The sequence below is a fragment of the Nothoprocta perdicaria genome, unplaced genomic scaffold (assembly GCF_003342845.1).
Source record: "Nothoprocta perdicaria isolate Ctin4 unplaced genomic scaffold, notPer1 scaffold_1, whole genome shotgun sequence".
NCBI lineage: Eukaryota > Metazoa > Chordata > Aves > Tinamiformes > Tinamidae > Nothoprocta > Nothoprocta perdicaria.
The window spans coordinates 2289177-2306313 of NW_020454093.1; the positions used below are offsets into that span (position 1 = coordinate 2289177).

At 37.8% G+C, this 17137-nt stretch overlaps 1 protein-coding gene across 1 annotated transcript in view; it reads left to right on the forward strand.

Annotated features, from left to right (window-relative positions):
* The first annotated feature begins 2186 nt into the window (after positions 1-2186).
* The window catches only part of BDP1 (B double prime 1, subunit of RNA polymerase III transcription initiation factor IIIB), a 38293-nt gene continuing 23342 nt past the window's right edge, over positions 2187-17137 (forward strand). Inside the window, exons 1-16 of the mRNA XM_026036139.1 lie at positions 2187-2738; positions 3329-3438; positions 6071-6130; positions 6495-6638; positions 7240-7373; positions 8014-8108; positions 9538-9592; positions 10263-10406; positions 11067-11345; positions 11688-11856; positions 12930-13080; positions 14320-14396; positions 15293-15437; positions 15599-15675; positions 16365-16524; positions 16953-17035. Coding sequence (XP_025891924.1) covers positions 2238-2738; positions 3329-3438; positions 6071-6130; positions 6495-6638; positions 7240-7373; positions 8014-8108; positions 9538-9592; positions 10263-10406; positions 11067-11345; positions 11688-11856; positions 12930-13080; positions 14320-14396; positions 15293-15437; positions 15599-15675; positions 16365-16524; positions 16953-17035 — 2384 coding nt within the window. The 5' untranslated portion in view covers positions 2187-2237. The remainder of the gene's footprint in view (positions 2739-3328; positions 3439-6070; positions 6131-6494; positions 6639-7239; positions 7374-8013; positions 8109-9537; positions 9593-10262; positions 10407-11066; positions 11346-11687; positions 11857-12929; positions 13081-14319; positions 14397-15292; positions 15438-15598; positions 15676-16364; positions 16525-16952; positions 17036-17137) is intronic.

Consider the following 17137-nt stretch of genomic DNA (forward strand, 5'->3'; position numbering starts at 1 on the left):
GCTGCCCTGCGCTTCTCCCTATGAGTGACAACTTGCTTGCTTTTTCTTTAGGCTTTTTTTTTTTTTTCCTATTTATTTGTGTGTGTTATTCCAAAGAATAAATATACTTTCTAAGATTGTTCCTGGGACCGGTTCCTCAGGATCTTTCCGAGTCTAGTAATTGCATTTCAGAACAACCTTYTCTCTGAGTTGAATTTACATCTTGTAGGAATGCCTGTAAATACATATTTAGCTGAAACCTGTCTTCATGACATGATGTGAGATATTATAACCTTAAATGTTTCTTTGGTCTAAAAAAACAGGTATTGCACAAGTCTGATATGGTATTTTTGGTTAGCCATACTGCCTTCTTTTATCCAATATTTATCATTTTTWATAAAGAGCTGCTTTTGCAATGTGTTGTAACAAAGCTTTGCCTCCAGACTTTATTTTAAAGCTCTGTATGTGTAGAGGTCAGATTACTAGACTTGTGTTTTTTTCCTTCTCAAATGCAGGTAATGTAGGTGCTATTTTTCAGTTATATAGTACTGCCGCTGATTCAGTGTGTTTAAATTACAAATACAGAAATACCTTATAATGGTTGTTTTAGCATAACTTAAGCGTATGTCTCAAAAATAGATTTCAGTGCTGTTTTAAAATGGGGAGTGTTCTGAGGAGTCTGTTCACATGGCTTGAAAATGGCTTCTGCCGTGTCAGTAAGAGGCTCTTGGGTAATGACAAAGAAACTCTCCAGGCAAGTAAATCCACAAAGCTGTTTTAAAGAAAAAGCAGAACAGCTCTGTAAATCTGAAGGTGTTCACGCTGAAGTCGGTGTGCCAACTYCTTCAGCTTGCCAGCCCCGTGACACATGCGGGGCAGGGAAAAGGGCTGAGAGAGCTTTTCACAGAAACAGAAGCGTGGGTGTGGAAACAAAGCCCTCTTGTAGGAGAGACCTGGTCAGCTGAAGTGTTATGGTGGGGTCCTCAGTTTGCATCTCAGCTGGAAGGAGAGGGCAGCCTCWCTCAGGTCTCCCTAGATGATGAACTGTAAAGACCACCCCCTGGGTGGGTGGCTCTGGATCCTGAGTGGATTTGAGGGAAGTCACACAGTTTGGTTTCTTGAGTTCAATTTCACTGTCTCCTGCAATACAAACAAGCAAATGATATTGACTGGAAATAGCAAATATTTTAATGAAAGCACGCAGAAGGATAGGGCACATATGAACAATGTTGAAATCTATGAACCAATAAAAAAAAAAAAAACTGGTAAATATGAAGACATCTGTAGGCAGTGCCTGAGCCACAGATAGGTAGTAGCTGTAGAAAATTTGGAACAATTTTTGCAGTGTGTTTATGCTTTTCTTGTATCCTTTCAGAGGCATTTGCTTCTGACTCTTCTTGGAGGTGGACTATTGGGTGTGGTCATCCAGGGTACAGGCACACGGGAAGCGTAGCTCAAACATGAAATTAAGAATCCCTTTATGACTCAGTTTAATTGAGATGCAGTTTTTACTGTGAGAGCAGTCAAGGATCTAGAGTTGCTTGCAGACTTGAGAAGGGGATACTAGTTGGCATTTTGGAATTTTGTTAGCACTTTGAACCTTACATATTCCTTATGCAGAGAGAAGAAAGCTTTCTATGGAAGCTTAAAGTTGTTGCTTCAAGAAGACTACTTTTTGTTATTATTAGCATTGGAAATGGAGCAGTAGTGTCTTTTTTTTAGCAATCGCATCTCAAACATGATCTACGTGCAAATACGTAAGCGTAAATAATGTTCAGGTTGATTGTTTCAATATCATGGAATTGCTTATTGCATATAGGCCTATTGAATGTTTTTCATATGTAATTGAGATAATGTGGCTTATTTTTACAAGGCTTTATCTTTATTGTACTGTGGTGTTTGATATTCTTTGATTAAAACTAGAGAATCTTCTAAAAAGAATTGGGCAGAGGCAAAGAAAGAACATTCTTATCAAATGCTACAATGTTAGCAATTAATATTATAAAATAACATGCCAGTTCTTATGATGGCTTCAGGAGAAAGTACCAACTGCAGCTTGGTTTTAGTGTGCCTTCCTGTATGTAGTTGCATTTTTCTGTAGCATTGCATTTATATTATTTGTTCCATAAATATACGTACTGATTCCCAAAGCTGTAAAACTACCACTGTAGAGTATTTCAGAATACTCTTTTGAATTTTCCAGAGATGAAAAGACTGATAGCTCAAATGATGCTGGAGAAGCCAGTAAAGCTGCAGAGATGCCAACACAGAGAAGAAAACGGATTTCTACCCTGCCCAATCTTGCAAAACCCCGAGCTGGACCTTCATCTGCACAGCGTTCCTCTTCAAAGCCACAGAGGCGAGCAGTTTCTCAGGCTCCTGATGGAAGTGCTTCACTTCAGAAGGATTCCTCCCCATTGGAAAAGACTAATGTGGAAAGTTCTCCAAAGTCTCCCATCTTGCCCGAAAAGAAAACGCCTGTGCCACAAGTGCCACAGTTCTCTCCATTAAAAAAAACAGCCAGCAAAGAACCAAATGTGGGTGTAGCAGCTCAAAAAAATGATGATACCCTGCAGAAGAATGTACCCTCTCCGCTCAAGGAAAGACCAACACAGGAAAGATCAGTGACACAAGAGGAAAAGCTACCTACAAAACCCACCCCTGTAAAAGGGAAACGAATATGTTCTGACCAGGAAAGGATTCTCAAAGCTCGGAAGTTAAGAGAAATGCTTAAGGAAGAGCTGAAGAAGGAGCGTCTGGTAGGCCTCTATGGTGCACAGTGCTCATGCATGGAGGGCAGAGAAGTGTCATGTGCCCAATATATCACTTCTCCTTTGCAGTAGTTTTCTGACAGTTATCAACTGCTTACTGTTAATAGTCTGTGATATTTTATAACTCCTTGCAGAGGCTTATATAATTCATAAGCAATAGCAGCAGGTGTTCTGCCATAGTACAGATTATTTTATGAAAGACTCTGAACTCCACAAGTTTTTTTGATCTGAGACCTGCTAATAAATAATGGTCAGCATTCCAATTTAAATAACTTTGCAGTTGGCAAATACAAGAGGAAAGTGTGCTGTTAAGAAGCCTGAGGTTTGAGATTCCTAATGGCTTTTTGACTTAATCAGTGTCTAAGTTCTGGGATGTCTCACTTCTGATTGCCTAGAGTATTGAATTGCTGTAAGAGTTTAAATTACTTAGCAGTTGTTAATGTCCTGCCTTACAAATGGACACTTGTAAGATAAAATGATTGAGAGGGGAAAAATACCCTGCCTCCTAAATAGAAACTATTTATTTATAAAGTAAGAAGTATTTTGAAAGTGAGCTCATTTGTTTTATTTTTACACAGAAACAGTTAAAACACAGGCCTCCAGTAATTGAAGGACGTTCTCCACCAGATCGTTCCAAAATGACAATGAGAGATTTGATATACTATCTGCCAGAAAACAATCCTATGAAGTAAGTATTATTCCCACCACTTAGATCAAATAATTTTTTTATCTGCCAATTTAATATCTACATTAGCAATATAAACTTATAAACACTTTCACATTTACTCGGCTTTTGTATAGAAGTGAAAATGGAGCTTATGAAAATCTATAAATGCTTCCCTGATGAAATATAAAAAAAAACCCAAACCTGTCCCCACTGATGATTTATCTCTGAACCATGTCAAATGCAGACTAACATTCAGTCTGTGTTTGTGTGTTATTTTTATGTACAGTTGCAACTTCTTCAGTTAGGGATACTAGGGATGTTATAGGTCACTAAATCTAGTTGATTCTAAGACTTGAGCGTTTCTCCTTCTCACAAGCTGCTGAAGTGCAGCTGGGGATGCTCCAGGACCTGGGAAGTCTCTCCCTCCCAGCTGGATGGATGCAGCTGCTGCTGGTCCTGTGAGCAGGCTTGGCCAGTGACAAGGTTGAGAGTGTATCCCAGGTAGAGCACAGAGGACACTCACACAGTTGATTTTGTGGACAATCACAGACAGAGCAGTGCCTTTAGTTGCAACCACCACCGATGATCATGTGAACATAAACACAGCAACCATGTCCTTTCCATCCTCTATCTGCTCAGGATTGAAGTTCAGGAGTGAAAGCACAAGCACCCCTCACTGTAGGTTTGTAAGCATACTTGCAATGACAGGTCCCTTAAATTCAGCATGACTTCCAAGCCTCATGCCATGCCTGGACCGTGAGTTCCCTGGCCTAATTTGTGGTTTCCTCTTGTTGACTAGTTTGGTTCGGTGTGTGCTAGCAAACCAAATGGATCTAGTCTCCCACTTGTCTTGCGATCACTGCCAGAGTCATGGATCCCCCTATAGTGTGGTCTTTCAGTATCCCTAATATTTGTGTCCAGATCTGGGGCTCTTACAAAGCAACTGATTCAGATCTTTTGTCTTTTTAGCCTAATATTTGCTAGCAAAGTGCACATATATACATGCACACAGGATTAGTTTTGCTGGAAAAAATGTTAACGTAGGCAAGTTTTTGCAGTTGTTGGCACTTGGATTTACACACACCCTGGCCTCTGCAGTTGCTAGCCCCTAGACTGCAGGCCCTATGACCTGCAGCCCCTTCTCTAGTTGCTGACACTTGGACCTTACAACTCTGTAAATCACAGACCCTACAGTAGCCAATTCTTGGACATGTGGTCTGTGGTCTCTGTGGTTGCTGGCAACTAGACCTACAGGCCCAGTGACCGGCAGCATCTTTTCCAGTTGCCGACATATTGGCTTTGCTGCCCTCACACAGAGTAGCAAATACACAAAAGCATAGGAAAATAGGATAGACTGCAATGGTCAGTCAGGAGGGCATATTCAGGTGGCATACTGACTGACAGCCTGCTTTGGGGTGACTGCCTGAGTTATCCCCTTCCTCTCCCTTTTCCTGTGTATATTCTTCTCCATCCATACTGATATTGCCCATAAATGTCCTCTGGTAAGTTTAGTGTAGTCCTACAAGCCTGTTCTCATACACAGTAAATTTCTCACAATCCTGCAAGACCCTCAAGTATTCCATAACACTTTGTGATAACCATGTGTCTCTATTTTTATCAGTTACACAGTTTAGATTGATCTCCTTTATGACCAAATAGTTCCTCTAGAAGTTGGTCAATGAGTGGTTGAAGAGGTCTGGTGTTTGTTTTTGTCACTGTCATTAGCTGCTTCTCAATGTTTGTGTGTCTATTTTATTTATGACTTTGTTATTTGTTATTTCTTCTACACTGAATAGTCCTTAACTAAGTTACTTACTGAATCATATGCTCTCACATTCCACGTTCTCTTAGGATAGGTATATCCATATGCTTTTAAACCTGGCTGTTATCAACCATGATAGTGCTATTCAAGTGTGATTCTCATGGCAGCAAACACTGTGAACATGCTGACTCTGTAGGTCCATTGGGATGGTATGGATGATGCAGGAGATGGTGCAAAGTCTTAGGAATGAGAACCTGATAAGCAGCTATGAAAAACTTTATTTAGCTATTCTCAAATATATGGTGCTTACTGGATGGACAAGGGCAAATAAAGAAGTGCCAATGATTTTTATGCTCACAGAACTTGTTAATCAGTGCAAAATAGAGATGCTTGTGAGTAGTAGGACTGTTGTACCCTCAACTAGCAACTTACCATGCAAGGTAGAAGGTACTTGTTTCTCAGTGAGCTGATGGCTGCTGTTCCTCCTCATCTGCTTGTGATAAGGTAGATTGAACTCTCAGGGGAAAGCATTGTGGACGTAAGTCAGCAGTGAATCACCTGATCATCATCATCATAGTCTTATGGATCAATACTTGAAATCTCTTGCTTTGTCTTTTTAATGTGCCTTGAACAATTAAGGATTATACAAAAATCCAGCAAAGTTCATTAAGTAATCCCATTTGTTCAATTAGATCAAGTCCATGGTACAGAGAACCTAAAAAATATGAAAGCTGTGTGTTTCTTTTTTCATTATCCACTAAAAGCAGGCTTGGGAGTTTGTGTTTTATTAGATGGAAGCAGAAATGTGTCTGTATGAACTTTTATCTCAAGTGTTTTATAAAATTTTACAAAAATACAAATTTACAAAATTTTGTGATTCTGTGATTTTAGATCTTCACTGGCAGAGGAAAAGAGAACAGAAAAAAATAGTGCACTGGGTCAAATGAAAGAGTAAGTCTTGTTGATTGGGATATTTAGAGTCAAAAATTTTTGTTTTTGTTGGAAAAAACATGCTGTAGTGTATTTTGTAATATTCATTTTAAGTTTTTACTTTGCTTACTGTTTCTGTATTGTAACCATTATCTAAAGCAAAATGTAATTTGGGAGGGGAAAATATTTAAAAAGCATTTTGTTTCAATATCATGTTTCTAGGTTGTTATACAATGAAGTAAAAAGCAGAGTTCAAAGTCCTTGTTGATTACAGTAGTGGGCTATGTTGCTGAATAGTTCATTAAACTGTTGTATATCTGGTGCACTGAGCAGTAATTCAAAACACTAACAAAAGTAATGTTTTTGGTTGATCTCTGAATTGTAGGCAAGAAGAGAAAAATTCTCCTGAGCCTGAAGAGGAAGATGAGGAGGAGGAAGCAGAGAATGGAGAGGAGAGTCAGGATGGCCCACTTCTAGTTCCTCGAGTGAAAGTAGCAGAGGATGGCTCAATTATTCTGGATGAAGAAAGGTACGGGATTCTGCAATCCAACTAGTGGACAATACATCCTGGACTACGGCTTGGTTTGTGAATAAAGAATAGTTATCTTGGACAAGGACAAATAGGAATGTGTTGATTTATTGACAGTCAAGCCATCCTAATTTAGAAAGCAGTGCAAATATATGATAAAATATGAGCAGCAATTACCTATATTACCACTGTGGTGATGTAAATAAATCTCATATTTACTATAAGAAGTGTATTTTTGGAGAAGGATAGAGAGAAGATGATGGAATGTTTTAAACCAATGAATGAGTAGTGAATATTTATTAAACTTTCAGATGCCTTTTATTTAGTTCCCTCCCTTGTTTGTCATACTTACATGAGCTTGCTCGTTGCTCTTGAGTTGTCAGCTTGTCATTTGCTCCAGCTTTGCATCTTGAATCTTGCTGCTCTGCTCCACTGTCAGTGTTTTCAGTAACTTTGCTTAGTGCTATGACCATTCAAAAATACCAGGTATCAAATCATTGACTTTCAAAGAAGCTGCATAGTTCATTGATAAACATCAACAGTGTGTGCTGTTAGTAATATTTTCAGTAATATTTAAATGTCTTTTTGTTTGCTATTTCAGTTTAACCGTAGAAGTTCTAAGGACAAAAGGTCCATGTGTTGTAGAAGAAAATGATCCCATCTTTGAGCGTGGCTCTACAACTACATATTCCAGCTTCAGAAAAAGCTTTTACACAAAACCATGGTCAAATAAAGGTCAGTGTATTTTTGAGTGTATTATGCTGAAATCTCAACTTTATAAGAAAATGTTGATATTATTTCAGCATTTATCTTCCTGAATGGGGAACGGGCAAGGCTGTTTGTGTGTGTATGAAAAGATGCTGTATTCGAACATGCTTTTGCTGAAATGGGTAGTGTTAGTAAGCCTGATTCCCACTAGGTGATGGGAAATCCCGGTTGCTTATCTAAATAATATCTTAATGGGCGTGTTTTCTATCTGTCAATTGATGTATGAAAATTGGAGGGTATATAATTATATTGAGCAGTTTGATAATGCTTTTTGTTATGTTTCTCATTAATGTTGGGAAGATTTATTGTGTGATAATGGGGAAAAAAACGGTACTCAGCTTTTAACCGTGTAACTTTACATTTCACTGGGATATTCCAATTCAATTTGCAGCCCTGTTAGATAACCTGATGGTCATTTGTAATCATAGTTTCTCTGAATCTGCAAATCTGCAGAATGAAAAAATGGTCTCTTCTATGAGTTGTCTGCTTAGTTGTGCTAACATGTAAATGTACTTCAGGTATTATGTACTAAAATGTATTTTAGGTACTTAGGATAATAACTTCTAAAGTACTTCTAAATTTTGTCTTTTTTTTTTTCCCCTCTCAGAGACGGACATGTTCTTTTTAGCTATCAGTATGGTAGGAACAGACTTCTCTTTGATTGGGCAGCTGTTTCCTCATAGAGCTAGAGCAGAAATTAAGGTAAAAATTAAAGCATTCAGATAAATAACCCCCCATTTTCACTCTTCTATTTAAGTTTGCTATTCTTGTTCATCCTAGTAGTTGATAATTCGGATGCTAATTGACTGTAAAGTAGTGCTTTTAATAACTATTTAAAATACGAATATGCTGGGTTGCATTCTGATCACTGAATTTAATAAGCAGATATAGCTAGTATTGATTTTATTTTAATTGAAAAATGCTGATAGTGGATAACCCCTGAGGGCTGTGCTGCCATCCAGAGGGACCTGGACAGACTGGACAACTGGGCGGCGAGAAACCTCATGAGGTTCAACAGGGGCAAGTGCAAGGTCCTGCACTTGGGGAGGAATAACCCTGGACACCTGTACAGATTAGGGGTGGACCTGCCGGAGAGCAGTCCCGCAGAGAGGGACCTGGGTGTCATGGTGGACRACAAGTTGACCATGAGGCAGCAGTGTGCCCTGGTGGCCAAGAAGGCCAACGGGATCCTGGGGTGCATTAAGAAGAGCGTCTCCAGCAGGTCGAGGGAAGTGATCATCCCCCTCTACTCAGCCCTGGTGAGGCCACATCTGGAGTACTGCGTCCAGTTCTGGGCTCCCCAGTACAAGAGGGATGTGGAGCTGCTGGAGAGAGTCCAGCGCAGGGCTACCAGGATGATCAGAGGCCTGGAACATCTACCATATGAACAAAGGCTGAGAGAGCTGGGTCTGTTCAGCCTGGAGAAGAGGAGGCTGAGGGGGGACCTGATCAGCGTGTATAAATACCTCAAGGGAGGCAGTGAGGAGGAGGGGGCGGCCTCTTTTCAGTGGTGGGCAGGGATAGGACTAGAGGAAATGGCTTCAAACTGAAGCATCGGAAGTTCCACAGGAACTTAAGGAAGCATTTCTTCACTGTGAGGGTGACAGAGCACTGGAACAGGCTGCCCAGAGAGGTTGTGGAGTCTCCTTCTTTGGAGATCTTTAAAACCCGCTTGGATGCAGCCCTGTGCCACGTGCTCTAGGTGACCCTGCGTGAGCAGGGGGGTTGGACTCGATGACCTCTGAGGTCCCTTCCAACCTTTGTCATTCTATGATTCTAACGTTTAAGGTTCTTTTGTGTTACCTCTCTCTTGATAATCTTGTTAGTAACAACTTCTATAATTCAACCTTTGCCTGCACTGGATGTAATAAGGATAGATGGAAGATGATGTTGAATGAAACTTAAAATAAGCCTGTGATACCTACTGATGACAGAAAACAAATGTTAATTGTGTAAAAAATTAATGATAAAAACTTGTATTCTATGAGTGTGCTTGTAATATTTAACAACTTCATTTCCTAGAAAAATATATTGTTATAGTTTAAAAACTTTGTCTTGTTTTGTGTTTTGCAAACAACTATATTGTTGCATTTCTTGCTTATTTAAAGATAAACGTAACTTTTATTTTTAGAATAAGTTCAAGCGTGAGGAGAAAACAAATGGATGGAGGATAGACAAAGCTTTTAGTAAGTAAAGCCCCACCCCACCACTCAACGACTCTGTTAAATGGAGGTGTCTTTCATCGTTGTCATTTTTGTGCTTTGCCTTGCTTGAGTTATGAACATTTTTGGTCTTAAATGAATTTAGAAATTAGGAACTCAAGGTTTTTTATAGTAAGTATGATTCACAGTAAGATCTTTAGGTTTAATTTTTGGCTTTGTATTCATCTGGTACATGAGACTAATATAAACTTGTAACTGAAGATTATTCTGCTTCACTGGAATTTAGAGCACGCTTACTAAGTGTAAACAGCTTTGAGGATCTGTAAGTGCTCTAGACATTTTTTCAAAGGGTCATGTAAGTCTTATGTTAGCACATTAATTCATTGTTTGCTCATTAATTCATTCTTTGTTACTGAGATACAGTTTATATATTTATCACTTCCCAGGCTTTCTAAACTGCTAAATATTGTACATTTTCTGCAGGCTATTTTTTTTAACAAGCTACCACACGTTTAAAAACAACCTACCACGTGACATTTTTATATGGCACATCTATCTAATTTCTGCCTAGTGGTATTCAGAAAAAAATCTGTTTAAATATGTGACATGTAACAGTGATTATTTTACAAAAGCAGAAATTAGGAAAGATTATCAGCTACAAAGTCTCTTGTATTTCTTTGTTTTAACTGGACAGAAGAGAAGCGGCCCTTTGATTTTGAGTTCTTTGCTCAGCTGCTTGAGAAGGTCTTGGCTGATGAGGAAAAGAGAAAGCAAAAGACAGCCAAAAACCAGAAGCCAAAAGAAAAGAGGCCATCAAGGACTACAAAGAAACCAAAAGGTACTTATAAAGAATGCTTGAGATACCATCACAGAGCAGTGATGCGATTGTTGTTTCAGTTCTGTCACTAACAAAGTACAAATTAGGTAGGGGATCTCTTCCTCTCCTGTTCTGAACAAGGCAAGAGAATTCTGCCTTTGTAGCCTAATTCTTTCAGATGTAATTCACTTGTGTGTGGGATGGTAATTGTGTGTGTTCACTTGTGTGTGGGATGGTTAGCAGTCCAGGGACATTTTCTATAGGCCATGTTAGGATTACTGCTCTTTCACTGTATGAAGCAGTGGACTACTAAAAGGGTTATTTTAATTTAAAAGTTAATAAGTATCTTTGAGTTTCTGCTGAACTCACTTTTTAGCCTCTTTGGGCTAAAACTTTATATTTGGCACACTGTTTAAATTCTCATTTAAATTTTAAGTTTGTTTTATGATGCTGTTTCCTGCTTAGCTGCATTTTGACTCCTAAAGTCTGTTGCAGTAAATCTATGCTAAAGCTTTTCTTTTTCCTTAGTGACTGACTTCTCATTGACTTGCTTATATGCCTAAAAGGGTATCCACACTGATTTATGCATTCACAAGATGTTGCTTTTGGAAATATCTTCGAGATTTATAGCTCCTAGTTACTTTATCAGCCCATTAATCAGGAACTATATTCTCTCAATAGAGAAAGCTGCCAATTCAGAAGCTGCTAGTGATCAAGATAATTCTCAGAAAGCCAGAATTTCTGATGCAGAAACAGAAGCAGATTCTGTGATGGCTGAGAAGGAGAATGAAGAATCTTTGGGCGTTTCTGAACGGACAGAAGAACAGGCTACATTAGAATCAGCATCAGCAAAAAAGAAACGAAAAAGGAAGAGAAAAGATGATCCTGAACAGGAAGTGGACAATCTTCCAGAAGAGTCATCAGCAAAAATTGCTGTTGAAAGCAAATCCTCGAAGAAAAGTAAGAGACAAAAATGTTCACTGCTCACTTGTAAACGTTCAAATACGAAGTCTTTGTGAAGACACTTGTTCTTAAAAATGAGAGTTGGGGGTTTGTTTTGTTACTGATCTGCCTTGGAAGGTACAGAACTGTGCCTTTCAAGAAGTCAGCTTTCATACTGAATCTAAATGTTATATTTTATTTTAGCTGAGAACAATTCTATAAATATTAATTATATAGTTTCTACCAGGGTTTTCTTTGTTCTTTATTACATCTTGCTTCATTGTAGCTGGTATGTGAGAATTGGAATTTTGTGCTGTTACCCAGAATGCCCAAATTGATTTTGTTTCTATTTATGAGCAGGAGAAGGGTCAGTATGCGATACAAATGGTCATGGGCCTACTACCTTGGGAGAAGAACTGGATGGTGTTACTGAAGAAAAGCAACATGAGACTCTTGTCGTAGAGGAGGAGAGATCAGAATCCTGTTTACCAGTGGATGACATAACTGAAAGTGATCTTAATTTATACAGGTATTTTTTTGGCAATAGAACGCCGAAACAAAATAAAAAATCTTTTTTATTGTTTACAATTTATTGAATTTGTTGATTCTTATCATCATGTTAATTGATATAAAGGGGAAGGGTCTTTTCTCTGATCAGTTTCTCAGTTTCTCTGGTCAGTTTCTGGTCAGTTTCTCTGATCAGTGACTGTGCAGTGTCCTGTAATGTTTTAGTCATTTCCTTTCAATTTATACCCTCAAATGTATTCCCTGATGCTCTCCTTGTAACTCAGTTTGCATCAATATTAAAATCCCATCAAAATTACTTTCTTCTTGTGGAGGTGGGGAGGAGGAGGTTGCTTGAAGATTGACTTGTCCTAAACCTTGGCTTAAAGCTCTTTACTACTACTGTTTCTCTCAAAAGAGTGCTTGGTAGTGTTGCTTGGAGTTTATTAATAAGGGTTCCCTTGTGAAAAAGGAAAATAGCTCAGATTTTACTTGTGCTGAGCTTGCATCTTGGGTTGAGGCGCAAGATTTTAGTTTTGATTTGGGGCATTCTTTTACTAGAAAGAATGTGGATATTTGTATTTTAGAAACTTTTTTGATATATGAAAGTGGTAAATTAAAAACGTACTGTGAAGCTGTCAATAGTGCTTCAGAGTTTTGCGTATGAAGTGCTCTTTATGCTTATGTTGTAATTGTTTGCTGTTTTCATACAGTTTTCTCGAAACATTTATGTTTCATCCCTCACAGGAAGTATATAGAAGAACAGTAAATCTTGTCTTTGAACTCAATGTAGATTGTTGTGGAAGATCAGGGAAATTTTTGTGGATGGTAACGTCTGTTTATAAGCCTTTATCTAGCCTAGAATATTCAGATAGTATTTTTAATCTTTCTTGTAATGATATTGCAAAAGCATAGGAGTGATTTTAAAGCGCATGTCATGGGGATATCACTAGAAGTTACGGCTGTTTTAGAAAACCTGACAACCATCTAATATATAGAATTTGCAAACTGCTGTAAATATAAATTTTACTGTTCACCTTAATCTGTAAACAATATTACTTTTTTATTAACATTTTCACACGCTTTTATTGATTCCAGCTTTCTTGATGGCAGTGATAATGTACTAGGAACAGAATCTGCTGAACTGAGAATGCTAGATAGCAGAGGAAAGGAAAGCCAGCATTCAGAGTTCCCACACTCAAACATTAAAAACAAGGAAAGACAATCTGAAGAAACTGAGGAAGCCAAGGTATTCTTATTTTTTAAAGCCATTCTGTTAAGATCCTCCTATCCACTCTTAACAGTGTTTATGTAAATTAAAGCAACTTCTTGACATATATATTTTTGTAATGTTTTTACCACTTGCTGCACAAAAGGCAAAAAAACCTGAGACCATCAACAGAATTTAAATGTTATCAACTTGGTTGGTTTTAATGCTTTTTGTTTGTTTGATTTGCTTTTGTTACACTAAGCTTATTCACTGAGTGTAATGCTCAGGGTTGACTTATCTCTTAGGCACTTTACTCAAAAATGAAGCACTATAGCATCAAAAAAATGCAACTGTAATAACAGTGAAGTTCGTACTGCCTTGGAGCAAGTTTCTGTTGTCTGGCCCATACTAGTGTGATGATTTGAGTGGGAAGAGTAGAGGAGTCTTGCCTCGAAACGTGGGCCTCTGTATCCCCCTGTCCCTGGCTGGTATGAGGTGTTTCAGGAAAAATACAGTAAAGTGGAGCAAGATTGAATTGCTTTTCTTCAGGTACACTCTGACCAGTGCTAGTGTCTCTAGAACTTACTGAGATTGCATCTAGCTTCTTTCATAGCTGTTGTTGGACTTTTTATCCCTCAATTCCTATTTGTACTTCTATCAGCAACTGCATACTACAGCTGAGTTTCTTACTGTATGCACTGCATGAAAAAGTGTATTCTTCAGCTTATTTTAAGCCTGCTGCCTAATAGTTTAATATGATATACTCCCATTATTGTGTTCCCATTCATCTTCTGCAGGCTATTCTTGTTTTTACGGCTGTTTTATGTAGCATTACCTTTTTGTGTAATGATCTTATGGGTAAAGCTTCATGTCCATTTAGATTCTATTTCTTAAAATAGAAAATTTAACTTAATTAGAAAAAAGACATGAACTACTTAACATCTTCACAAATACTAAGTGCTTGTAGTGGGAAGTATTAGAAGAATACATTCTTCTTACATTAGTTGGTGTACAGGAATAGGACTGTACACCAGCTGAACAGGACAATCTACCATATAGATCAGCAGAGCCTAGTGAAGTAGCAGAGCTTTCAAACTACTTCATTATGGCTGTTTGAAATAAGTAGGTCCTAAAACTTTCCAAACTTGATGATAATTTCAAAGGTAACTATTTGATTGCAATTCTTTTGGCCTGCTATGATTGTTTTAAATTAAAACTTGTGGAACACAATTACTGTCTTGCAGAGCTGAAGTAATAAGCATTTGTTTTTTTCCTCAGAACAAAGATGTATATGACTCATGTAAACCAGATGAAAAGGAGAGTGCATCAGCTGGTGATTTTCAGCATGAAATAACGTGAGTAGAATTGTTTTACCTTGCATTAGTACTTGAGCCAAATGTGCATTTACTTATTTTGGATACAAACTCTGTTTCGTCATACTAGGATTAGATGGTAGAGCATGATGACTTTTCCTTATTCAAGAAGAACTTTTGGTAGAAATTTTGATTTCTGAGGAATGATGCTTTGATCAAAGCTTAGAATATTACTCGGAAATGAGGAGGAAGAATTAACTAAGCTTAGAAAACCTAGTCCTTCTGCGATCAGTGTCAGCAGGAGAGATTGTGCCATTTTGTTTGGGAATATCATTTATGGAAATTGGCTCAAAATTGGACCCTTTTGATTTCTTTGGAACTAGCAGATGTTGATCAGAGCTTGTTACCTGTATGCTCCACATGTTTAATGTATTCATATATATAGACATTTTGGTTCTTTGGAATTTAATTCTAGAATCTAGGTTTAGACATACCTCTCTGGAAGGTACTCCATCTCTGTTAGTAGCAAAGTTAATCTTTGCTACTATTTCTTACAGTGATGTAGTATTGTTCAATCCTACTTGTATGATCAGAGACTTAAAAGTCATAATTCTTTAAAGGTGATTTAGAGAGAGTTTGTTGGTTTACATTCAGTTAGCAGCACTTCTAAATGTGAAACTTTCATCCTTCTCCTTCCCTTATTGAATGATAGTCACTTCCGTGATAGATTATCACAGTTTTATTTGTCCTGTACTAGGAAATAGATCCTAGTTCTTTAAGAAATAAACTGACCAAAACTGTAATTTTATTAGATATTCAGTCCAGGTTGTTGGACTTTAAGTACAGCAACACTGGATGGATTTAAGTACATCTTGGACAATATAAAACATGTATATTATTACCAGAGAAAAAAATATTTCCCTCTTTTATCTCTTAAGGGAAACTGAAAAGCMAGCACTCAAAGGGCATCTTCAAAGACCTAACCCAGGTGAGGCACAATCATCTGGAAGGAGAGAAGCAATAACCCAAGAAAAACTAGAGACTGAGAATTCTTCTCCAAAGCTTGCGAATGAAGTTGAAAAGGTCAGAAGAAGAAATGTTCTTTAATGTGCTGTACTGTTAATATTGTATCTGTTTTGATCAGTGCTGATCCTCTGAAACAACTGCACTCTCACAGGGGTTCTGAGGACTGTCTTTGAGGCATCTGTGCATCTGTCCAAGAATATTTCTTGTGTTAATTTCAGGGCACTTTGGAAGACAGTGGAAGTAATAGAAGCGAAATCACAGAAGTGGAGAACGTAGGTTTGGGAACAAAATCTGAGTAAGTATGGAGATAGCTTTTCCAGTCTCCTGGTTTTAGCTTTCAACTTTGACTGGAATTGTTTATTCTGTGCAGTACTGTAATACAAAGGTCTTCATGCAACACTAGTTGGGAAGATTTGTGCACTTCTTCGTTTGGCCTCAGCGTTTTCTCAAATGATATCAAATGACACTATTGTAGAGATGCTTCTTCCTTGGAAAATTGAAGAAAACATTGCTTTATAAGGAGTCATATTTGTTTGGAATTTGGGGAAAAAGAGGAATAACTGAACATTAATATGGGGACAAACTAAACTAGGCTTTACAAGGAATGTACATCTATGACTTTCCTACTCTGTTTCCCATCTGATGGCTCAGTTTTCCATGCTTGCAGAAGCAGTTATGGCATGTAGTCTGCTTAGGTTTCTCATTTGTGATATTTTAAGATCATTTAGAGAAGAAGATGACAAAAAAAAAAAAATTGTATCCTGGTATTAGGAAGATAAATGGAGTTTTCACAGTGTAACATCAAAGCAGATTCTATACTTGTAGTAAGAAACTTGCATGAGTGGGTCAAAATCTTTCCAAAGTCAACTCAATATAAGATGAATTTCCAGTAAAGAAAGCTCTGCAAGTCAGTGAATGCTGTGTAGCCTTGATATTAGGGAATAAATAACCATATTGTGAATCCTTTCCTAATCTCTTGTGCAGAGAACCTGAAAAAACTGTGATTGCAAAGACAGTAGTTAGAGGGTCTCGACAGCGTTTTAAGCCAAACATTACAAGAGCATCTGGAAAGAAAGATGTGTCTGGAAAAGAATCAGAAAAAGATAAAATGTCCCATCCAGAGCCTCAGGGAGAAACTAAAAAGGTATTTAATTGAATAATATAACTGAAAATATGTTTAGCTTAAACCACCCTGCTGATGGGCTTAGTCGCAACACTGTTTATTTTTTTTGTTCATTTTTTTTGTCCCTGATTGTGGTCAGAAATCACCCACTTAATCTTCCGTGACACTGGGATATTGCTCAGAGAATTCAGCTAAGCTGGAAGTTTTTCACACATATAGTAGATGCCAATAATAGCTCAAGTTCTGCAGCAAATACAAGCCTGTGTGTTTGATCTAGATTTTATTGCACCTTCTCTGGCTGATAGGAAATTTACCTTATGAATCTTCTTTGTCTGTCATAGTGTCATCCTATTGCATATCCTATTTTGGACAGTGATCTAGCCTCTTAGGTAATCCTGCACTTGATATATTTAGAAGAATTAATGTTTTAACATTCGATTTATATTCAGATTACTGAGGAAACTAATGTGTGTGATACCACCAGTGGAGAATCTGCAGGAAAACATGATAAACCCTTGGAGACTGTGTCTAAGTAAGTATGTGGAAAATGAGAAACTGAACTGCTCTCTAGGTGTTTGCTATCCCTTTCACTCCTTTCACTTTGGGTAGTCTTATATATATTATACAGAATAAG